This window comes from Macaca fascicularis, chromosome 7, assembly GCF_037993035.2.
Source record: "Macaca fascicularis isolate 582-1 chromosome 7, T2T-MFA8v1.1".
Classification (NCBI taxonomy): domain Eukaryota; kingdom Metazoa; phylum Chordata; class Mammalia; order Primates; family Cercopithecidae; genus Macaca; species Macaca fascicularis.
In genome coordinates this window covers 20,011,733-20,036,037 of record NC_088381.1, presented here as the reverse complement: position 1 = coordinate 20,036,037, position 24,305 = coordinate 20,011,733, and the positions used below count along the sequence as shown (strand labels likewise).

The 24,305-nt window shown below is 40.4% G+C and overlaps 1 protein-coding gene across 11 annotated transcripts in view; it reads left to right on the top strand.

Annotated features, from left to right (window-relative positions):
- Window positions 1–24,305, top strand: part of TP53BP1 (tumor protein p53 binding protein 1) — a 131,831-nt gene that overhangs the window by 66,555 nt on the left and 40,971 nt on the right. For 8 of the 11 annotated variants that reach the window (XR_012414858.1, XM_065547850.1, XM_005559336.5 and 5 more), the window contains 6 exons: window positions 537–656; window positions 1,430–1,633; window positions 6,091–6,148; window positions 9,323–9,415; window positions 15,386–15,869; window positions 20,829–20,981. Coding sequence is in view for 10 of the 11 variants with exons in the window: in XM_065547850.1 (XP_065403922.1) it covers window positions 537–656; window positions 1,430–1,633; window positions 6,091–6,148; window positions 9,323–9,415; window positions 15,386–15,869; window positions 20,829–20,981 (1,112 nt within the window). In the remaining variant the exon portion in view is untranslated. Of the gene's footprint in view, window positions 1–536; window positions 657–1,116; window positions 1,255–1,429; window positions 1,634–2,524; window positions 2,670–6,090; window positions 6,149–9,322; window positions 9,416–15,385; window positions 15,870–20,828; window positions 20,982–24,305 lie in introns of those variants that run through there. The other 3 variants (XM_073995663.1, XM_073995662.1, XM_045395348.3) reach the window with 2 other exon arrangements.

Genomic DNA, 24,305 nt, shown 5'->3' with positions numbered 1-24,305 from the left:
TTGAAGTCCTTTAACCTGTGAGATCCTCTGTCATCTCTTTGATTAGATTGTACATTGTAAGTATTAATTTCTGACTTTGCTTTGGAGAATCCTACAGACCATTAAGGCATATAAACAAACTCCTTAGGTTAGCATTGCACAAAATTATGTTGTTCTGATTTGAAACTGTCCAAATTTGTATTGCTAAATATCCCCTGATGTACTGTCTTGGAGCTCAAATGTTTGGGTTCCTTTTGACTCCAGGTTCCTCAGGTCCTGCAGACTTTGGGCTTTCCTTATTTGCCTGTCCTCTAGTTGTCTACTTTGTGTCAGTACTATAGTTGTTGACTGTGAAGAGAGCAGAGACAATAGAAGGGAGCTAGTCAGGAGGCCTGGTGAGGGTGGTGGGAATGAGACAGAATTTGAGAGCAAAGGAAAAAAGTAATTGAAATATTTCTTGCAGGTCTCATTATTTTTGCTTATTTTATACCTCTGGTTTTTTTTTTTTAAATCATTTTTTCTTTCTTTTTTCTTTTCTTTTTTTTTTTTTCTTTCAGAAACCCCATTTCATTTCACTTTGCCTAAAGAAGGTGATATCATCCCACCATTGACTGGTGCAACCCCACCTCTTATTGGGCACCTAAAATTGGAGCCCAAGAGACACAGTACTCCTATTGGTGAGTGAATAAAAAGTAACGATGTTTAAGGCAGAATTTCTGAGATATCATTCTTTACACAAGTGATACTTTAGATCTGAGGAGTTGGGCCTGGCTGGTAAGGTTGATTTTTGTTTTAGGGAGAATAGGGTTATGAAGTCTGGTTCTGTGATTTTACTATTAGGAGATGAGGGGTAAAGAGAGGAAGGAAAGAAAGGGTGGAGGGAAGTAAGAAAGAAAGAGAATACTTAAAAGGATTTTCTCTTATTACTTGCAAAGCAGTAGAATCTGACTGCTAAGTAGTGATAAAGCTGTTTTACAAGGAAGGAACAGGAAGTAGGGTAGAAGTACTATTTATTCAATACCTTGGCTAATTAATCAGTCTGCTGCTTGACAGGGCAAGAAAACTTAGATCCTCCTTCCCTGAAGCAGCCAGTAGTCTTCTACATTAACCTATTTGTTTTCTCTAGTCAGTGCTGGGAGGTAACAATCATGCCGTCTGGAGTCTCCTGCTACCTATGCCTGATGCTGGCAGATGTGGGTTGGCTGAGGGCTCATGCAGCATCCTTTGTCCAGATGCAGAAGTGGAACTGAATCCTGTTGCTCCTCTTAAGACCAGGTGTCAATACTAGTTCGTAGTTGTTGATACTTATGACAGGGATCTATCCTAGGAACCTCCTTCAATCCTGCAGAGCTGTGGAGCCAAACAGGCAAATTGATGACCTTGAATTGCTGTTTTTTGTTTTTGTATTTTAGTGTTCTTTTTTTCTTCCTCCCTGCCTCCCTTCTTTCAGGTATTAGCAACTATCCAGAAAGCACCATAGCAGCCAGTGATGTCATGTCTGAAAGCATGGTGGAGACCCATGATCCCATACTTGGGAGTGATAAAGGGGATTCTGGGGCTGCCCCAGACATGGATGATAAATTATGTCTAAGAATGAAACTGGTTAGTCCTGAGACTGAGGCGAGTGAAGAGTCTTTGCAGTTCAACCTGGAAAGTAAGTTTTATGTTAATCTTGGTTAATTAGTACCTGCAGATCATATGGGGAATATTGATTATAATCTAGTTACAATAATTGATACTTTTATATTTATAAATGTATTCGTAAAGTATTACACCCATAGATTTAATTCTTTGCTTTTGGCCAGCCTGTCATGTTGCTAAAGATACTCTTTTATAATCTCCATGTTATAGCTTGTTTCTATTAAGTCTGTTTCTATGTAATTGGTTTCCCTATTCAGAAAGACTTCAGAATAGGGTAGAAAACTTTAGGACTGTGGATTCACATTGCAGATTAATGTTGATGCTTTCTCACATGAATTAGAAGTTGTTTGGTAGGGCTAGAATAAAGAGAAGATACAAGGGAGGGATGCAAAGTAGGGACCAGATGCTGAAAGGCTTTTTACTTCATGCTGAGAAGCCGAAGAATTTTAGGCAAGGGAGTAATATGATCAGATTTGCCTTTAAAAGAAGCGTCAGCTGAGTCTTTCAAAACCTTGTGCCTTTGTGCATGATGGTTCCTTTCCTTGCATTTTCCATATTCTGTTCTCCTACCTGGTAAATTCTACCCAGTCTTTAACCAGCAAGTGAGGTCATTGGTAGTGGGACTGGAGATGAGGGATGAATTTGAGGGGTGAGTAGGCAGAACCATGGCTCCAGATGAATATGGAAGCAAGGGGGAGAAAAAAATAGAGAATGACTCTTCACATATACTGTATCATCTCATTTCCGTAATAGTACTCCCAAGTAGGTATCTGCATTTTCATTTTATTGATGAGAAAACAGAGTAAGAGAGGTTTTTAAGTTCCATGTCTAAGGTCACAATAATTGGTGCTAGTTGGAATTTGAGTCAGACCTAACTCTGAGGCTTATAATTTTTTCATTTCAGGTAGTTTGTAAAAGCTGTTTAAGGAGGATTAGAAGAGGAAGAAATCTCATAAATGAGATTATAAAGGAACGTTCAGAGAGAAGGAGAACTAGGAGGGTGTATGAAGCCATGGAAGCCTATGGAGAGGAGAATTACAAGAAGATAATGTCAGGCACGGGAGCAAGTTTAGTAAGATGTGTCTGAAAATATACTTTGACTTTGGGAATTAGGATCCATTTGGTGACTCTAGCAAGAGCCATTTCAGTGTAGCAGTTGGGGTGGGAGCTATACTGAAAGTAATTGAGGAAGGATGAGGAAGAGGAGATGAGGCTGCACATGTACTCTCTACTTTTGAGAAGTTTATGTGAGAGAAGAAGAGAAAATATGGTGAGTTAGAGGTAAATGCAGGGTTGAGAGAAGATTTGTTATTTTTAGGCTAGGAGAGGCCTGAGCAGGTTTATAGATTTTAACCCACTTATGCCTAATGTTCCACTATTGGAACGTTAAGCTTGTGGGAGTTATTTATATCCTACTGCTCAATGTCATCACCAAAGTCTGATTTTTCACCAAAAAAAATTTGCAACCTCCAGCATAAATGGGTTGAGGAAGGACCCAAAAAAGGGAGGCATAGATTAAAGACGAGGGAATTGGGAGAAACAGTTGATTAATTAAGGCCCTGAAGAAGTTGGGAAGGGAGGCTATTGAAGACTACACAGAATAGGTTGGATAAGCAGGACTTCTCCTTCCCTGAGACCAGAGAAAGGTAATTTTAGCTAATACATTTTTAGCTCTTACTGTATGCCAGGCACTTCACATGTATAGCTCATTAAATCTTATAACAAGCCTATGAACTAGATCCTATTATTATCCTCCTTTTACAGATGAGGAAACTGAGGTACAGGACGGTTGAGCACCTTCGCTAGACATAGCTAGTAGATGGAGTATCCTGGACACAAATCCAGGAAGTCTGATTCCAAATCTTAAATGTTGTGGTACTTACTGATTTGAATCTTAGCAACTCAGTAGACTGAGTTAAAGTATTACATGGTTCCATTCTTACTGTCATCATCTCTGGAATAAATAAGAGCTTGTTGCCAGGCATGGTGGTTGGTGCGCTCCTATAATCCCAGCAATGCCAGAGGCTGAGGTGGGAGGTGTGCTTAAACCCAGAAGTACAAGACCAGCCTGGGCAACATAGTGAGATCTCATCTCAAAAAATAAAAATTTTTAAAAGGTTTGTCAAGAGAGAGTATTGATAGCCTTAAATCTTACTTTACCTTTGGATCTGAAATTATAACTAGCTAAGTGTTAAGGATGATTATTATCAGTAAATTTTACTACCTTTCCTAATACCAGGAGCATAGTATCAAGGACTATATTCAGTGTTACTTACATCATTTCATCCTCACAACAAACTTTTGAGATTTGTTGTGTTTTTATCTTATAGAGGAGGAAACTGAGACTGAAAATGACAAAGTAGTTTACTCCTAGGTTGGACTATTAAGTGCAGTAGCCAGGGTGTGAGCCAGATTTCTGTTTTAGAGCCAGGGCTCCAACTGAACTTCAGCTGCCTCCCCGATGACTGTTTAGATTATGTTGGGTCATGAATATTTTGTAAATATGTTAAAAACATTTAAGGGTTGTTTTCTCTAAGGCTGGTATAAATTTTAAATGAACATATTTTAATCCCTTGAAATTAGTGACATTGTTGTAAGAATATGGGATTCTTTTCAGTATAACCTTTAATTTGTTGCTATATATTCTTGAAAATGTCCTTTTTGTTTCTTTTTTTTTTTTTTTTTTTTTTTTTTTGAGACAGGGCTTCTCTTTGTCACCCAGGCTGGAGTGCAGTGGGGTGACCTCGGCTCGCTGCAACCTCCATCTCCCAGGCTCAAGCGACCCTCCCACCTTAGCCCCCTGAGTAGCTGGGACTACAAGCACGCCACCACCCATGTCTGGTTAATTTTTGTGTTTATTATAGAGGTGGAATTTTGCCATGTTAGCCAGCCTGGTGTTGAACTCCTGGGCTCAAGCAATCCTTCTGCCTTGGCCTCTCAAAGTATTGGGATTACATACATGAGCCACGGTGCCTGGCCACCCTTTATTTTTCAAGTTTCTGTCCTAAAGCACTTTGGGAAGAACTTGGGTACCTTCTATTTGTGGGTGCTCTAAAAACGATTTAAAATTAGTTCATCAACCTAAAATATTTTCTACATAGTTTATTAAGTTCTTTCATTTTTAATTTGTTTTTAATATATAAATTTAAAAAAATTTTTTTGGTTTTTAATTTTATATTATTACATAATTTTTTAACTTCTTATATGGGCAGAGATGAATTGGGATTCATAAGTTTAATTTTCATTTAAGAATGTTACTGCTGGCCAGGCGCAGTGGCTCATGGCTGTAATCCCAGCACTTTGGGAGGCCAAGGCAGGTGGATCACATGAGGTCAGGAGTTTGAGACCAGCCTGGTCAAGATGGTGAAACCCCATCTCTACCAAAAATATAAAAATTAGCCGGGCATGGTGGTGGGCACCTGTAATCCCAGCTACTCGGGAGGCTAAGGCAGCAGAATCTCTTGAACCTGAGAGGCGGAGGTTGCAGTGAGCCAAGATCATGCCACTGCACTCCAGCCTGAGAGACAGAGTGAGACTGTGTCTCAAAAAAAAAAAAAAGAATGTTACTGCTAAGGGCTGGGTGTGGTAGCTCATATGTGTAATCCCAGCACTTTGGGAACCTGAGGCAGGTGGATCACCTGAGGTTGGAAGTTTGAGACCAGCCTGGTCAACATGGTGAAACCCTATCTCTACTAAAAATACAAAAATTAACTGGGTGTGGTGGTGCATGCCTGTGATCCCAGTTACTCGGGAGGGTGAGGCACGAGAATCGCTTGAACCCAGGAGACACAGGTTGCAGCAAGTCAAGATTATACCACTGCACTCTAGCTTGGGCAACAGAGTAAGACCCTGTCTCCAAAAAAAAAAAAAGAAAAAAAAAAGTTATTCATTATATTGTATTTCTTGCCAAACTTATTACTCTTTTATAGGAAGTTTGAAAGAAAAGTGATTGGTGGAAGTGAGAAAAACTTATACCATTAAATTACAAGAAATCTGGCCTGCACTGCAGCCTGGGTGACAGAGTGAGACTCCGTCTTAAAACAAGCAAAAAACAAGGAATCTGGCAGATCACTTGATTTCAGGAATTCGAGACCAGCCTGGGAAACATGGCAAAACCCTGTCTTTGCTAAAAAATACAAAAAATTAGCTGGACGTGGTGACACATGCCTGTAGTCCCAGCTACTCGGGAGGCTGAGGCACGAGAACTGCTTGAACCTGGGAGGCGGAGGTTGCAGTGAACTGAGATCATGCCACTGCACTCCAGCTTGGGCGATAGAGCGAGACTGTCTCAAAAAAATAAATAAACAAAATTACAAGAAATGTTTGTTTGTTTACACTTACTAGTTTTACTTATTTTTATTTTTGTTATTTGTTGCAAATACTAGTAGAGCAGAGTGAAGGTTTTAGGTGTGATACTAACTAAATTCTGTTTCTCTTTCCTTTCTCTCCTTGTTTTTTTTCTTTATTCAGAGCCTGCAACTGGTGAAAGAAAAAATGGATCTACTGCTGTTGCTGAGTCTGTTGCCAGGTAACCAAAGCTGGATGCTATTTAGAGTTTAATACACAGCTACTGGTAATGAGGGTAGATGGTTTATCAACAAAGGGAAAAAGTTAAAATAAGAAAGTTAAAATGAGCCTCTTCCATAAAGGATTTAGCAGTGTTTTGAAGGGATCATAGACTTTTTAATTAATACTTTTTTAAGTACAGTGAAGCTTTTTTCTACACCTAGAACTAAGATAATTGAAATGTCTTTTCTTTTGTTGATGTGAGAGTTCCTCTCCCCACTTTTTTCTGTTGCTGAGACAATAGTCTCCACAATCTCAGGATTGTTGTTCCAATTGATGAGAAAAAGAAGGATTAACGAGATAGCTACAGATCTTGTTCCTTCTGTAATCGCATACTCAGCTGCAGCCTCAGGTCATTTTCTCTTCTGCCTGCCAAATTAACTACTATGTTGAGTGGTTATTTTTGCTTTGTCATGAATGTTGTAATGCTTTGAGGACGAGTATGACCCCATACTGAGGTTTTGGTTGGTAAGCTTTGCCATCTGGTGGCTGTGAGGGTACAATTGTTTCATTTGTGTCTGGCATGTCATCAAGCACGAGAACACTAACAGCAGTTGGTGAAATATAGGCAAGAATTCTTTTTTTATTTTCTTTTTTGAGACAGAATCTTGCTGTGTTGCCAAGGCTAGAGGACAGTGGTGTGGTCATGGCTCACTGCGACCTCAACATCCTGAGCTCCAGCGATCCTCCTGCCTCAGCCACCTGAGTAGCTGGGGCTACAGGCATGCACCACCTCATCTGGCTAATTTTTGTATTTTTTGTAGAGATGGGGATTTCACTATGTTGCCCAGGCTGGTGTTGAACTCCTGGGCTCAAGTGATCTGCCTGCCTTGACTTCCCGAAGTGCTAGGATTACAGATGTGAGCCACCATGCCCCACCAAGAATTCTTCAATTAGAGGCTAGGCGGGTACTGTAAATGACTAAAGTGGCTAGGTACAAGACAGAGTGTTGAGGACAATGGCAAACTGAATGTATGGTCCATGTGAAGGGGTGTGCCCCACTGAACTCCAGCCAGTAGTCGTCATGAGAGACTGCAAACTTATTGTTGCCACATCTTTGTTTTTAAAAAGAAATCTGGATTTTTAAAAAATAAAATATCAAATAAAAGAGGCCTGTGGACTAAATGTGACTCCTCACTTGTGAGTTTCTGACCTTTTTCAAAGTCTTTTGATCTGTTCTTAGCTATGTCTTAGGGAGATTAGTTCCTCTCTAGGCTATTGTATATTTAATCTGAAAGATAAGTACCTTAGAGTCCTTTTTCATTTGAAAATCCTTTAATGATATGCAGTCTTAGAAGCTGAAGAAAGTGGAGTGTGTATCTGGTCCATTTGGCTTTAACAGAATTTTTGGCCAGGAATAAGTTGTTATTAGTCTGTACATATGCATATTCAGAGGGAACAGAGTATGTTCCTAAAGCTTCTAGAACCCTCAGGGTAGAAAGTAGAGAGGAGAAAATAAGGAAAAACTTTGAGCAGAGGGTTGGAATGGTGGATCTTAGAACGAGATGAATTTTTTGATATTGTTGTGAAGAAAATTTTCTAGGTAAGAATCTGAATTTAAAAAGATTTTGACTTCGGCCGGGCGCGGTGGCTCAAGCCTGTAATCCCAGCACTTTGGGAGGCCGAGACGGGCGGATCACGAGGTCAGGAGATCGAGACCATCCTGGCTAACACGGTGAAACCCCGTCTCTATTAAGAAATACAAAAAACTAGCCGGGCGAGGTGGCGGGCGCCTGTAGTCCCAGCTACTCGGGAGGCTGAGGCCGGAGAATGGCGTGAACCCGGGAGGCGGAGCTTGCAGTGAGCTGAGATCCGGCCACTGTACTCCAGCCTGGGCGACAGAGCGAGACTCCGTCTCAAAAAAAAAAAAAAAAAAAAAAAAGATTTTGACTTGTTTGCCATTGGGTTCACTCTAACAGATAATCTAAAGTAAGCTCTGTCACAATATTGGAAGTGGTCCTTGGTTCATCTGCATTTAGGTGGAGCTTTTTTGTTTGTTTGTTTGAGACAGGGTCTCACTTTGTCAACCAGGCTGCAGTGCAGTGGTGCGATCACAGTTCACTGCAGCCTTGACCCCCCAGGCTCGAGCAGTCTCCTGCCTCAACCCCACAAGGAGCTGGGACTACAGGCATCTGCCACCAAGCCTGGCTAATTTTTGTATTTTTAATAGAGATGGGGTTTCGTCATGTTGCCCAGGCTAGTCTCTTAAGTCCTGAAGCTCAAGTGATCCGCCTGGCTCAGCCTCCCCAAGTGGTAGGATTACAGGTATAAGCCCCCGTGCCCAGCCTACGTGAAGCTTTTAAGTGTTGTTAGTAACTGTACTCTGTTCAGATTACTTGCTGTCACCTTATTTCTCATTTTATTTCTTTTTCTCTATTTTACTATAGAAGGTTTCAAGCATATACGAAAGTAGAGAGAGTAGTATAATGGACTGCTGTGTATTCATCATCCAGTTGCAAAAATTTCTTATGGCCAGTCTTGATTCATTTATATTTCCAGCACCCCCCTCCCTACTGAATTATTTTGAAGATAATTTCAGCATTATATAATTTTATCTGAAATACTTCAGTGCTGTCTCCAAAAGATAAGGATTCTTATTTTAAACTTAACCGTATTACTATTATCATACTTTAAAAAATTGACAGTGGTTCCTTAATATAATAAAATATTCAATGTTCAGATTTCTCTGATTGTCTCATAAATGGTGTTTTACAGTTTGACTCAAGATCTAAATAAGGTCCACATATTGCATTTGATTGTGTCTCTTTAAGTCTTTTAAAATATAGAGTACCCCTCCAGTCTTTTTTTTTTCTTTTTTTTTTTTGCCTCTTGCTTGCAAATTATTTGTTGAAGGTACAGATTGTTGTATAGTTTTCTACATTCTGGATTTTGCTGATTGCATCTTTATGGTATTTAATACAGTTCTCTGTCCGCCTTATTTCCAGTAAATCTTCCTTGAGAATTTTAAATTATGCTAATTCAAAACAAATATGGAGAATTTGCATTTTGGTGTAAGGTGATTTGGAGTTTGATATGCAGAGAAAGCATTTTATTTCCTCTGTGCATAAAAGGATACTCTCCAAAAGTACTTTTCTTTTCAAAACTAACAATATATTGCTTTAATATATTGTCTTAGTCCCCAGAAGACCATGTCTGTGTTTAGCTGTATCTGTGAAGTCAGGCAAGAGAATGAGGCTGGAAGTGAGGATCCCCCCACTGCACCCATCAGGTAAGCATTATTTTTATAGAATCTTTTGGGCTCCGTTGGTTCACAAAATGGTTGGTGCCCAAATCCTAATATGTACTGTGCTATGGTTTGAATGTGGCATGTGTTGGAAGCTTAACCCCCAGTGCAACAGTGTTGAGAGGTAATTAGTGGTATAAAGCTACAGAAGTTGACCACACGCACACTAAAAAGAGGTTAGGCCATGGGGGCACTGCCCATATGAATGCATCAAGGCCGTTACGGTGAGCATGGGTTAATTATAAAAGACTGAAGGGTCTGTTTGGCCCTCTTTCCACCTTCTTGCATGCACCCTTACCATGTGATGCCTTCCATCGTATTATGATGCAGCTAGAAGGCCCTCACCAGCTGGCCATCTAGATGCTGGTGCCATGTCCTTGGACTTTTCAGCATTCAGAACCATGAGCCAAATCCTGTAAATCTCTTTTCTTTATAAATTTCCCAGTCTAGTGGGAATTCTGTTATAGCAGCAGAAAACAGACTAAGATGTACTGCTACTATTTTGTGAGCTTAGCTTACCTTTTTTTTTTTTTATACCTTGTGGGACTATGATGTATTCTGGATGGATTCATGAGCTATCATGAGAAATTTTGTTAAATATTTTATAGATACACATTTTTGTCTTTATCTGCCAGTTGTATCAATTTGAAATTACTGTCTTCATAAATGTATTTATTTATTTTGAGATAGGGTCTCATTCTGTCACCAGGCTGGAGTGAAGTGGCGTGAACATGGCTCACTGAAGCCTTTACCTCCTGGGCTTCAGCCTCCCAACTAGCTAGGACCACAAGCATATGCCACCATACAGGCTAATTTTTCTATTCTTTGTAGAGATGGCTTCTCACTGTGTTGTCCAGTCTGGTTTCAAACTCCTGGGATCAAGCAGTCCTCCCACCTTGGCATCCAAAAGTGTTAGGAATACAAGTGTAAACCACCGTGCCCTACCTATGAAAATAATTTATGTAATTCTGCATTTCTTAGATTAGTTTTTCTTATTTTGGAAATCATGTTTACTTTTAACAGACTTTTTATTTCTCCTTAGTCTCCCACAGAGCAAAATATGAGATGTTTAACATCCCAAATTTAAAGTTTTTCAGACTTGATGGAATTAATTTTTCCGTAATTTCTTTTTCTTTTTAGAGACAGGATCTCACTGTGTCACCCAGACTGAAGTGCAGTGGTGCAGTAGTAGCTCACAGCAGCCTCAAACTAATTTTTGTGCAAGCGATTTTGCTCAAGCAATCCTCCTGCCTCAACCCCCTGAGTAGCTAGGACTGCAGGCATATGCTGCTGTGTCTGGCTAATTTTTTTTTTATTTAAACTTTTTGTAGAGACAAGGTCTCAGTATGTTGCCCAGGCTGGTCTCAAACTCCTGGGCTCAAGTGATCCTCCTGCCTCGTCTTCCCAATGTGCTAGAATTACAGATACGAGCCACTGTGCTTAGCCCCAAAATTTATTTACTCCATAATCTCTTAGAACAGTTCTGAGGCAGGAAAAAAGTTTTGAGTTACAGGCCCTTTTTCTCTATATAAATAATTAAGGAGGCGGCCAGCCACGATGGCTCACCCCTGTAATCCCAGCACTTGGAGGTCAAAGCATGAGGATTACTTGAGGCCAGGAGTTCGAGATGAGCCTGGGTGACATAGTGAGACCCTGTTTGTACCAAGAAAAAAAAGAAAAAAAAAAAAGCTGGATGTGGTGGCATGCGCTTGTGGTCCCAGCTACTTGGAAGACTGAAGTGGGATGATCAGTTGAACCTGGGAGGTCAAGGCTGCAGTGAGCTGTGGTCTCACCACTGCACGTTAGCCTGGGGAACAGAGTGAGACCGTGTCTTTAAAAAAAAAAAAAAAAAGTATCTTGTATGGAATATATGATTTTTATATTTAGTGTAGAGAAATAAGTAATGGCAATGGAAAAGAACCTGTATTTTCATTATGAAATGAGTATCTTTCACCTCTAAAATTCAGTGATTTTCTAATTAGACAATGTGATAATATTTTGTCAGTAGGTATATCACTAATAGTGATATAAGTAGCATGATTTAGCCAGGTGGCACTTTGATAGACCAAGATGGGTGGATGTCCTGAGCTCCAGAGTTGGAGACCAGCCTGGGCATCATGGTGAAACTTCGTCTCTACAAAAGTACAAAATTAGCCAGGTTTGGTGGTGCATCCCTGTAGTCCCAGCTACTTGGGATGCTGAGGTGGGAGGATGGCTTGAGCCCAGGAGGTGGAGGTTATAGTGAGCCAAGAGTGTGCTACTGCACTCCAGCCTGGGTGACAAAGCCAGACTCTGTCTTTAAAAAAAAAAAAAAAAAAAAAAAAAAAAAAAAAAAAAAAAAAAGACTCGATGGGGTGGCTCACGCCTGTAATCCCAGCACTTTGGGAGGATGAGGAGGGGTGATCACTTGAGGCCAGGAGTTAGTGACCAGCCTGGCCAACATGGTAAAAACCCGTCTCTCCTGAAAATACAAAAATTAGCTAGGTGGGGTGGTCCATACTTGTAGTCCCAGCTACTCTGGAGTCTGAGGCATGAGAATCACTTGAACCCTGGAGGTGGGGGTTGCAGTGAGCCAAGATGGTGCCACTGCACTACAGCCTGGGTGACAGAGCAAGACTCTGTCTCAAAAAAAAAAAAAAAGTAATAGGTAGCATAATTTCTAAATTTCTATGTTCATTATTGAAAGAAATATTTAAAATAAATATGTCAATGCTTTAAATGGGCATTCTGAATAAGTGTGAGCTTGTTGATATTCTTGGGAATCAGATGATCTGAAATCATGTGATTTTAAAAGTGGTGTAGTAATGACCCATCTATTACTGAATTTATTGATGTCATTGAATTGCCTTGCTTTTTTATTAAAGCATTTTAAAATAGAGGTGCCAAGATGTTGGTGATACTGTTTAACCTTGGTGGAGCAGAGACCTGGGGATCTAGCTGTATTTGATTCCAGATGCCTCATAAACATAGCTACACTCAGAGTAGAATAGTTAGACATTTGTTAAATATGGAGATGTATTCTTTCCTATTTCAATTTGGATTAATTTTTTTTTTTTTTTTTTTTTTTTTTTGAGATGGAGTCTTGGTCTGTCATCCAGGCTGGAAGTGTAGTTGAGTGATCTTGGCTCACTGCGACCTCCACCTCCCAGGTTCAAGGGATTCTCCTGCCTCAGCCTCCCAAGTAGCTGGGACCACAGGTGTACGCCACCATGCCTGGCTAATTTTTTTGTATTTTTAGTAGAGATGGGGTTTTGCCATGTTGGCCAGGCAGGTCTCGAACTCCTCACCTCAGGTGATCCACCTGTCTTGGCTTCCCAAAGTGCTGGGATTACTAGCGTGAGCTACTGTGCCCAGCCTAAAATTTACTTTCTTAGCATCAGTTTCTAAGTCTGGTATATAGTGACCAGAGTAGAATTGCATAGCTGGAACTAATGGAGAGGGACAGAGGTATGGCACTTCTTATAATTTATTGAATTGCTGTAGAAGTAAAATTCCATTCAGATATTCTAACCTGAATAAATAGCTTCTGAGGTATCTTAGTCTCTTTGGGCTGCTACAACAAGCTGCCACAGGCCAGGTAGCTTATAAACAAAAGAATTTATTTCTCTCATTTCTGGAGGCTGAGAAGTTCTAGATCAAATCAGTGGCAGATTTGGTGTCTGGTGAGGGCCTGCTTCCTGGTTCGTAGACAGCTGTTCTCACATGGCAGCTGGGGGCAAGAGAGCTCTCTGAGGTCTCTTTTATAAGGGCACTGACACTTCATGAGGGCTCTTCCTCTTAATACCATCACCTTGGGGGCTAGGATTTAATATATGAGTCTTGGGGTGAAGAGGCCATAGACATTTAGTCTGTAGCATGAGATAAAATTTATAAGCTTGTTTAGGATAGGAAACAACAATAATTGAATTCCTAAAATCGAGTCCTGGCTCTTCTGGCTTTTGAATCCTTTCCTCCTTGCTCAGCTGTTGGTATGTTAGATGTCTTAAAGATTTAAATATGAATATTTAGTTGATACTGAAGGTGAACTAAGTCTCTTTAATTGCATTGTCTTAAACATCTAATATTGATTATCTGCTGTGCTCAATATCTTACATATATGAACATTTATAAACCTCATAAAAGGTAAGTGCTACTCATGGTAGGTGTCTCCTGGTGGTCATGTTCTTACTTCTTCTTCATTGGACCATATATTTTCATTCAGTTGAGGTTCCTGAGGGATAGGACACAAACTATAACGACCAAATGTATATATACTAAGCTCTTCTTGGCTAGAACTCTATTCCAAATCCCTCTTTGAGCTCCTGTTCTGGTAGGCTGAGATAAACAATATAGAAACCTCAGAAACTTTTTTCCTTTTCCTTCAAGATCTAGAGCAGAGCAATCCCTGAAGAGCACTTCCTGCTTCCTTTACTGTATCTACCTAGGAAAGCTGAGATCCTAAGGATAAGAGCTTCTGTCAAATAGGAGACAGCCCCAACTCTTTTTCTGGCCACATACTTAAATCAACATATGACATGGTTTCTAGGCCCCTTATCATCCTTCGTGTTACCTTCTGGGTTTGTCTACAGTTTATGCTTTGTAAACTGTCATGCCCAGAACTGAAACAGATATTCCAGATGTGGTCTTAGCTTGGTCAGTTCAGAATGGATTCCTTTTATCTTTATTCTGGCTGTTGTACATGTAATGGAGCCTAAAACTGCATTATGTTGATTTAATCTGAGTAGATTTTACAATTAATTGATTCAGAGAACATTTAGTCTTCTGTTCAAAGTACATGTATTAAGCATCTATTTTATATTAAGCTGTGAGTTAGGTGTTTTAAATATAAAAATGAATAAGACATGAACATCAAATTTCTGTTGACTTGGAGTTAGCCTGGATGTTTTTGTGCTGGAGAATTGTTAGGGATTTTTTTTTTTTTTTTGAAACGGAGTCTCGGTCTGTCGCCCAGACTGGAGTGCAGTGGCGCGATCTCGGCTCACTGCAAGCTCCGCCTCGTGGGTTCATGCCATTCTTCTGCCTCAGCCTCCCGAGTAGCTGGGACCACAGGCGCCCACCACCACGCCCGGCTAATTTTTTGTATTTTCGGTAGAGACTTGGTTTCACTGTGTTAGCCAGGATGATCTTGATCTCCTGACCTCATGATCCACCCACCTTGGCCTCCCAAAGTGCTGGGATTACAGGTGTAAGCCACCACGCCTGGCCTGTTAGGGATATTTAAGAAAGCTCGTAGTCACTTCAGAAATCATGGTATGTGGTTTGTAGGACACATTCAGCAAATGCTTGTGGAATAAAGGAACAAATCACTGATACCCAAATGGGATGACTTATGGAAAGTAATTGGCTATATCTTGAGAACTGTCTTTGAGAAACAATTCATTCTGAAATGTTTAGTTGTAGATATATCAGTATAGCTGACAAAACTAGAATCTACCTACAGCTTTATCCTTTATAAATCAGATTTTCTGTCCTAAAAATATTGGTCGGGGGGATAAACAGTATCTAGAATGTTAGGAGTCAGTTAAGGAATGTTAGAACCATTCATAAGGCCAGATAAGACATCTTGACCTAATTGATCTTTTTTCAAAATAGATCTCTAAGTTGCCCTTCATTGTCTATGACTTCAGTAATGGGTTTACATCTTTTTGTTTACTTCATTTTCCTGCATCAAGTTTCAGAGTTCATAGCTAGTGATGGGAAGAAATTTTATGACTCTTTTATCATCATGGTGGAATTATTCCAATCTACCGTTATGTTTTTTACAGGAGTGAAATTATAATGAGAGGCCTCCAAAGGTGATAATGCTTGACTACCTGAATTTCTCCCTTCCTTATATTTCTCAAATTGTCAAAATATGGCTCCCCCCTTGCCACTACACACACACGCGCACACACACACACTTTCACACATACACTTGCTTAATTGACATGGCTTCTTTATATGTTGCATTTTCAGGGGGAACTTGCTCCACTTTCCAAGTTCTCAAGAAGAAGAGGAGAAAGAAAAATTGGAGGGTGACCATACAATCAGGCAGAGTCAACAGCCTATGAAGCCCATTAGTCCTGTCAAGGACCCTGTTTCTCCTGCTTCCCAGAAGATGGTCATACAAGGGCCATCCAGTCCTCAAGGAGAGGCAATGGTGACAGATGTGCTAGAAGACCAGAAAGAAGGACGGAATACTAATCAGGAAAATCCTAGTAAGGCCTTGATTGAAAGGCCCAGCCAAAATAACATAGGAGTCCAAACCATGGAGTGTTCCCTGAGGGTCCCAGAAACTGTTTCAGCAGCAACCCAGACTATAAAGAATGTGTGTGAGCAGGGGACCAGTACAGTGGACCAGAGCTGTGGAAAGCAAGATGCCACAGTTCAGACTGAGAGGGGGAGTGGTGAGAAACCAGTCAGTGCTTCTGGGGATGATACAGAGTCGCTCCATAGCCAGGTGAGAGAACATACTAGGGTACATCAGAGGCCCTGTTTTTGACTTTCAGGATTCTCAGAGAATTTAAGTTGTGGCATGTCTACTTAATGACAATTCTTGAACGTTTTGGACAGAACAGTGATTAAAAGACAAAAACAACTTTTCCAAGATATAGATATGGTAGTGAAATTGTGGGTAGCTATAGTCATTAGATAGTCTTTTAGGGAAAATGTAGTATTGCTACAGTTTTTTAGGTAGGTCTTTACTGGAGGAAAAAGCCAGAGATTTAGCCTGGGTTTATTCCTGTAATACTCTTCTACATTCACTCATTTCCTTCTCCATAATTTTTTATCTTCCCTTCTAACCATCAGATCTAATTTTTTCTCCGTTAAGTCTATTTCATCATGGTTCTCAGGAATTCAGAGAGTAGAAGGTAAAGGGGAAAGAGGCAGCATGAAGAATAGTGTATTTCAGTATATGAAACAGAAAGAATGGTAACAGGAATAGAGAGAGATGGGGAAAAGTCCCCAGGTGACTGGGAACTGCAGAAGAGAAGCTAAACTAGAAGCTAATGTGAGGAAAAGGATTGGGGCTGATGAAAGTGAGGCTGGAGGAATACCAGGTTCCAGGGAATAGAGTGGGGAAGTATTGGTACTAGTAAAAATTAAGTAGGTGGCTGTGCATGGTGGCACATGCCTGAAATCCCAGCACTTTTGGAGGCCCAGGTGGGATGATTACTTGAGCCCAGGAGTTTGAGACTAGACTGGGCAACATAGTGAGACCTTGTCTCTTAAAAAAAAAATTGAGTAGGCCGGGCACGGTGGCTCAAGCCTGTAATCCCAGCACTTTGGGAGGCCGAGACGGGCGGATCACGAGGTCAGGAGATCGAGACCAGCCTGGCTAACACGGTGAAACCCCGTCTCTACTAAAAATACAAAAAACTAGCCGGGCGAGGTGGCGGGTGCCTATAGTCCCAGCTATTTGGGAGGCTGAGGCAGGAGAATGGCGTAAACCTGGGAGGCAGAGCTTGTAGTGAGCTGAGATTTGGCCACTGTACTCCAGCCTGGGTGACAGAGCAAGACTCTGTCTCAAAAAAAAAAAAAAAAAAAAAAAAATTGAGTAGATAAAAAGAAGTTGTAGAAATGTATGTGTTAACAAATACATAGAAGTTCACAACATTTCATTGAGTGGCAGAGTGGGATCCATGGCAGAGAAAATTCGGAATTTACTAGTAAACAGTAGTCTCCGCTCATCAGTGGTTTCTTTTTCTTGGTGGTTTTAGTTGTCCATGGTCAGCTGCAGTCCAAAAATATTAAATGGAAAATTCTAGAAATAATAAGGTTCAAATTGTGTGCTGTTCTGAGCAACGTGATAAAATCAAGTGCTGCCCCTCTTAGTCCTGGCTAGGATATGAATCCTCCCTTTTTCTAGCGTATCCATGTGCTATATATGCTCCCTGCCTGTTAATGACTTAGTAGCTGTCGTGGTTATCAGATCAGCTGTCATGGTATTGCATTGCTTGTGCTCAAGTAACCCTTGTTTTACTCTCACCCCAAAGTTTGAGAGTAGTGATGCCGACAATCTGAATATGCCAGAGAAGTCATAAAGTGCTTCCTCTAAGTGAAAAGGTAAAAGGTCTTAATAAGGAAAGAAAAAAAAATCATATGCTGAAGTTACTAAAATCTATGGTAAGAACAAATCTGTCCATGAAATTATGAACAGTATATTGTTATAGTTTATCTTATTATTAGTTATTAATCTCTTTCTGTGCCTGTTTTATAAATATTATGGGTCTGTATGTATAGGAAGAAACGTAGTGTATAGGGTTTGATATTATCTGCAGTTTCAGGCATCCACTGGGGGTCTTGGCACATATCTCCCTCAGATAATCAGAGATATTGTAGTGGTCAAACTGTCTTTTCAGTTGCTATGGTAGATTATCTTCATTTGGGATCTACTTAGGAAATCTTCGTTATTGATGTGCCTCTCATTCCAATTGTCCAAGTTGTTTGTTTTGTAAACATAATATACAGTTCTTATTTATTGAACACCTATGGTACATATGGCATATGAGCATTGTGTTCAAGACAGTGCTAAATTTTATGTTATGCAGATTTTACCATACTAAAAATATATAGATGGTGTATAGAATAACAGAAATTGAAATTGGTGTGCCATCTTTTGAAGAGAGGTTAGCAAATGAGAAAGGCTGTATGCAAGTTTTCCAAGTGTCAGTGCTTTTTAAAAATCCTCTTCATTGTAGATAGGACATAGGCTAGTGCTAGTGGAAAAGCATAGGCAGCCTACTTTGATACTCCTGAAATTTTCATTTATATGTCAAAAAGAACATGGAACCAGGTGGAAGGGAAAGTGTGGTTTTATTTTCATTTTGTTTCCTTCCCTTAATGGTGGTAAGATCATCAATTTTTTTTATTTTACAGACACCTCTTTTCAGAAAAGTATTTGAAGAGAATAAGCATAGCTTTCTTTTTACCTGCCCCCTTTACCTTTTCTCCTTATTCTCTCAGACACGCTTAAATGTCTGTCTTGCAGTGATCATTCGTATGGCTGTTGTAATTGGAAGAATACAGGGAAGCTTCTTGGCTGCGTTTCAGGAATATGTAAAGCCCTAAAACCTTTTAGACTTTCTCTGTAGTGGGGAATAGTCTGATTGTGTGTGCAGGCAGGAAGTTCAGGCTGTCACAGTTCCCATGCGTGGGTACCCTGATGATTGAGGTGGGACTGACCTGTGCTTTAACCATTCATTAGACAGAGTTGTGTATGTAGAACTATTTTGAATAATTTGATGAGTAGCATTCCATGCCTTTGATATTACTTATAACTATTCACATAATTTACATATTTCCATTTTAGCAAATATTTCACCTCTGCCAGTTTCCAGGTTGAAACTGGAGTGGGGATTATTCCAATAAATTACTGAAAGCTTTTGGTAAATTACTACCACATGTCAGGAAAAACATGCAGAATTACCATTATTGCATTTGTATGTATAATTCTTTTTAAAGACTTGACTACTTTGATAGTGAATGCTGAAAGTAAAATCAGCCTACCTGAGGGGAGATAAGGTGAGAGGCAAAAGTGTGCAATTTCTCTTCAGAATTACAGAGCCAGTGGGGTGTAGGAGGGAGGATAAAGATGTGAAAAAATGTGATACAGTTGTTATTAGAAAACATGTATTTTTTCAGAAATACAGGACTGAAATTCTAGCACTTTTTATTAGCCACAGGCAGGTCCCAGATAATAAAGGCCGAAAGTCTCAAACTAACTAATGATTAGAGGTGGTAAATAGGGCTTTAAGATCTAATTTGCTAAGAAGTTATCCTCTAAAAATTATCCAGATCTGAGTAAAGTATGAACTCGGGCTGTCTGTAAATAGAAAATTATGAACAAGAAATAATGAAGCTGGATACTATATAAGTTAACTCAGTTATTCTTTTGAATAGCAGTAGTTATTAGTTTTTTGTTTTTGTAAATAAGAAATAATGCCTTTGAATTTTTTCAGAAGTGTTGAATGAATTTTACCTGTCCTGAATTTTCCGCAGTTATTTGTCTAGTATAGTACCTGGCACCCTTAAGTTGTTTGATAAATATTTGCCTAATGTTTTTTGAATGAAAGAAGCTCAGTCCGCCTAAGTATTATTATTTAATATAGTTGTCATAAAAATGTAGGGTCTTATTTAGCCCTACATTATTCTTGTAGTAGAACTAGATATAAAATCTTTTTTTTTTTTTTTTTTGAGACTGAGTCTGGCTCTGTCGCCCAGGCTGGAGTACAGTGGCCGGATCTCAGCTCACTGCAAGCTCCGCCTCCCGGGTTTACACCATTCTCCTGCCTCAGCCTCCCGAGTAGCTGGGACCACAGGCGCCCGCCACTTCGCCCGGCTAGTTTTTTTGTATTTTTTAGTAGAGACGGGGTTTCACCGTGTTAGCCAGGAGGTCTCGATCTCCTGACCTTGTGATCCGCCCGTCTCGGCCTCCCAAAGTGCTGGGATTACAGGCTTGAGCCACCGCGCCCGGCCGATATAAAATCTTAATTTGCTAATTTTTCCATTTCTGGACACTAGCTCAACTCTTTAGTCATAATCTGTTCTTTGGAATAGATGAAATATTTTATATTTAATTCTAGGAGAGATCAGTGTACATTGTTTTAGGTAATGAACTGTGGTTTTCACTTTAATACAGGGAAAACACATAAACTGAGATTAACAGATACATCATTCTGGTTTTATGTAAAAGATTAAAGAGTGCATTCCTTTTATCTAAAGAGCTGTTGATTGCCGGGCACGGTGGCTCAAGCCTGTAATCCCAGCACTTTGGGAGGCCGAGATGGGCGGATCACGAGGTCAGGAGATTGAGACCATCCTGGCTAACACAGTGAAACCCCGTCTCTACTAAAAATACAAAAACTTAGCCGGGCGAGGTGGCAGGCGCCTGTAGTCCCAGCTACTCGGGAGGCTGAGGCAGGAGAATGGCGTGAACCCAGGAGGCGGAGCTTGCAGTGAGCTGAGATCCGGCCACTGCACTCCAGCCTGGGTGACAGAGTGAGACTCCGTCTCAAAAAAAAAAAAAAAAAAGAGAGCTGTTGATTTAAATGTTAGCTTGTTTACTCATTTGCAAGGTAGCATCAGAATTAGAAGAAATATGGTTTAAAAATAATGAACTTTTAGGGGTCAAAGGTTCACCTGAATGTCCATAGATATAAGTACTAGGTGTAATGATTTTGATTTCGACAAAAAGAGGTCATTTTAGGTCATGCTCATACAAACTTCTCTTAGCCTCTGGCTATACAACTGATCCATCCCTGGTCTTATCTATAGGTGGATAAAACAAAACAGTTGGAAGATTCTGTCACACTAGATTCATGGAACCTCTAAACAGTTCTCATCATGAAGCATAAGATTTGTGATTTTGACAGCTTGCAGTGAGACCTGTGCTCATGTTCTCTATCTTCTGTCATAGGGAGAAGAAGAGTTTGATATGCCTCAGCCTCCACATGGCCATGTCTTACATCGTCACATGAGAACAATCCGGGAAGTACGCACACTTGTCACTCGTGTCATTACAGATGTGTATTATGTGGATGGAACAGAAGTAGAAAGAAAAGTAACTGAGGTAATATATACTCTTGAGTCTGTGTGGCAAATTTTTTTTTTTTTTTTTTTTTTGAGACAGGGTCTCACTTTGTCACCTATGCTGGAATGCAGTGGCATGATTTTGTTTCACTGCAGCCTCTGCCTCCCAGGCTCAAGTGATCCTCCTGCCTCAGCCTCCCGTGTAGTTGGTTCTACAGGCATGAACCACCAAGCCTGGCTAATTTTATTTTTTGGAGGGAGAAGGTCCCACTGTGTTTCCCAGACTCGTCTTGAACTCCTAGGCTTAAGTGATCCTCCTTCTTTGGCCTCCCAAAGTGCTGGGATTAGAGGTATGAGCCATTGTCCCCGACCCCACATTTCTTTTTTTTTTTTTTTTGCGACGGAGTCTCGCTCTGTCCCCCTGGCTGGAGTGCAGTGGCGCGATCTCTGCTCACTGCAAGCTCCGCCTCCCGGGTTCCTGCCATTCTCCTGCCTCAGCCTCCCACGTAGCTGGGACTACAGGTGCCCGCCACCGCGCCCGGCTAATTTTTTGTATTTTTAGTAGAGACGGGGTTTCACCGTGGTCTCGATCTCCTGACCTTGTGATCCGCCGGCCTCTTGACTCTCTACCCCCACCCCCTTTCCTGTGCAACACTTTGTTTTTCTTCATCTTTTTATTACCAGAGATAGAAGAACAGGGTTAGAAATTAGACTTCCTGCTTTCTAAAGCTTTCCCCAACCGTAGGTTTGCTGTTTGACCATTGGTTAGTTAATGAGTCCCATCATGCTTTCCTTTTCTGTAAAGAAGAGATTGATAAATCTCTCTCATGTATAAAGATTGTATGTATTATTTTAAATCCTTAGAAACTCAAATGAAGTTTAGCACACTGTGTTTAACTACCTGTGTTTTCTCACATATTTTCATGTCTACTCATTCTGTTCTTTGTCACTATCTGTGTGTGGTCATAGACGTGTTGGTAAGAAATGCACCTTTGTTTTTTAGTGGGATTCATTACAGACTAGTTACAAATGTCAACTCAGTATTGGCATTTAGTGACTATTTGTTATATTGAATGGCAAAATATGCTGACTTTGTTTACATCTAATAATGAGAGAGGTTAGACAAATTTTCTAGAATTAAAGATCTGGGACCTTTGTTGGTATATGTTAAGATCTGGGAACCATTTTATTAGTTGGTAAGAGGCACAGCTATTTTCTTTTTTTCTTTTCTTTTCTTTTTTCTTTTTTTGAGACAGAGTCTTGCTCTGTCACCCAGGCTAGAATGCAGTGGCGCAATCTCAGCTCACTGCAACTTCTGCCTCCCGGGTTCAAGCGATTCTCCTGGCTCAGCCTTCCGAGTCGCTGGGATGACAGGTACTAGCCACTGTGCCTGGCTAATTTTTGTATTTTTAGTAGAGACAGAGTTTCATCATCTGGTCTTGAACTGGTCTTGAACAGGCTGGTCTTGAACTCCTGACCTTGTGCTCTTATCCACCTCGGCCTCCCAAAGTGCTGGGATCACAGGCGTGAGCCACCGCGCCCAGTAAGGCACAACTGTTTTCTTCCTTTACCCAGATACTTTCTTTTAATTCTATCTGCTGGCCATGTAGGAGGTTGAACTCAGGGAGAGTTAAACTCTAGTATATAGTTTTATTAAATAGAATATATTATTGCTGTTGTTCAGTGGGCTATTGTGGCCTTCATGTCGGATAACATTTGATGTTAGTTTGAGGAATTGTTTGTTTGTTTGTTTTACTATCCAGAGATTATTCAGATTTCATCGGTTTTACAGGCACTCATTGAGAAATTGTTTTTTATTCCTTTTTTTTTTTTTGTCACAGAGTCTTATTCTGTTGCCCAGGTTGGAGTGCAGTGGCCCCATCTTAGCCTTCTGGAACCCCTGTCTCCTGGGTTCAAGCGATTCTCCTGCCTCAGCCTGCTGAGTAGCTAGGATTATAGGTGTGTGCCACCATGCACAGCTAATTTTTGTATTTGTAGTAGAGAGGGGATTTCACCATGTTGGCCAGGCTGGTCTCAAACTCCTGATCTCAAGTGATCTGCCTTGGCCTCCCAAAGTGCTGGGATTATAGGCGTGAGCCACTGCGCCTGGCCTGTTTTTTATTCTTTGTGTATACCAAATCCCAGAAATAATTCTTTTAAAATACTGCTTTATCTCCATTTAAAAAATGTTTTAAAAAGATTTTTGTTCATGGAACTTTTTTCATGTTATTACTATTCTGGAGAAATTATGAAAAGCAGTTTGCCTTCATGAAAATTTTTGTAACTGTTGTAGTCCATATTAAACTCTCTGCCTAGTACACTACATTAAGTGTTAAACACATTATTTCATTTCTTAAAATACATTTTTTATTTTTATGTTTGGATTGCCCAGGCTGGAGTGCAGTGGTGCAATCACGGCTTACTGCAGCCTTGACCTCCTGGCTCAAGGGAGCCTCCCCCTCGGCCTCCTGAGTAGCTGGGACCATAGGCACACACCACCACACCTGCTAATTTTTGTATCTTTTGTAGAGATGAGGTTTTACTGTGTTGCCCAGACTGGTCTTGAACACTATTCTCAAGCAATCTTCCTGCCTTGGCCTCCCAAAGCAATGGGATTACAGGCATGAGCTACGGTGCTAGGCCCATTTAATATTTTATATGGTGCTTTCTAAAGTATATTTCTGGAAACAGCAGGCCTCTTAGACAGTTTGATGGAAGGAAAAGATTCCATGGTCATAAATAAGTTGGAGAAACACAAAACACTCTCTTAGTCTGTCTTCTGTTGCTATTAAACACCTGAGACTGGGTAATTGATAAATAAAAGAAATATATTTCTTATGGTCTAGGAGGCTGGGAAGTCCAAGGTCAAGGGGTTACATCTGGCGAGGGCCTTCTTGTTGGAGGGGACTCTGAAGAGTCCCGAGGCATCACAGGGTATCACATTGCCAGGGGCCTTACAAAAGAGAACCAAATTAGTTTTTGTAACAGACTCACTCTCGTGATAACTAATCCACTCCTGTGATAACTCATTAGTCCATTAGCTCATAATTCCGTTAATCCATGAATGGACTAATCCATTCATGAGGGCAGAGCCCTTATGACTCAATCATCTCTTAAAGGTCCTACTTCTTGATACTGTTACATTGGGTATTAAATTTCAGCATGTGTTTTGTAGGGGCAAACGTTCAAACCATAGCATGCCATTAATCCCTGTCCCCACTAACATGAAAAATCACGTATTACCATATTAAAAGTTCTAAGAAGTCCTCTAGTAAGGATACCTATTTTATTCTGGTTAACCCAGCACTTCCCAAACTTATTTTTTAAAGCAATACCTGTTTTTTCCCTATGGAAGATAGTTTGG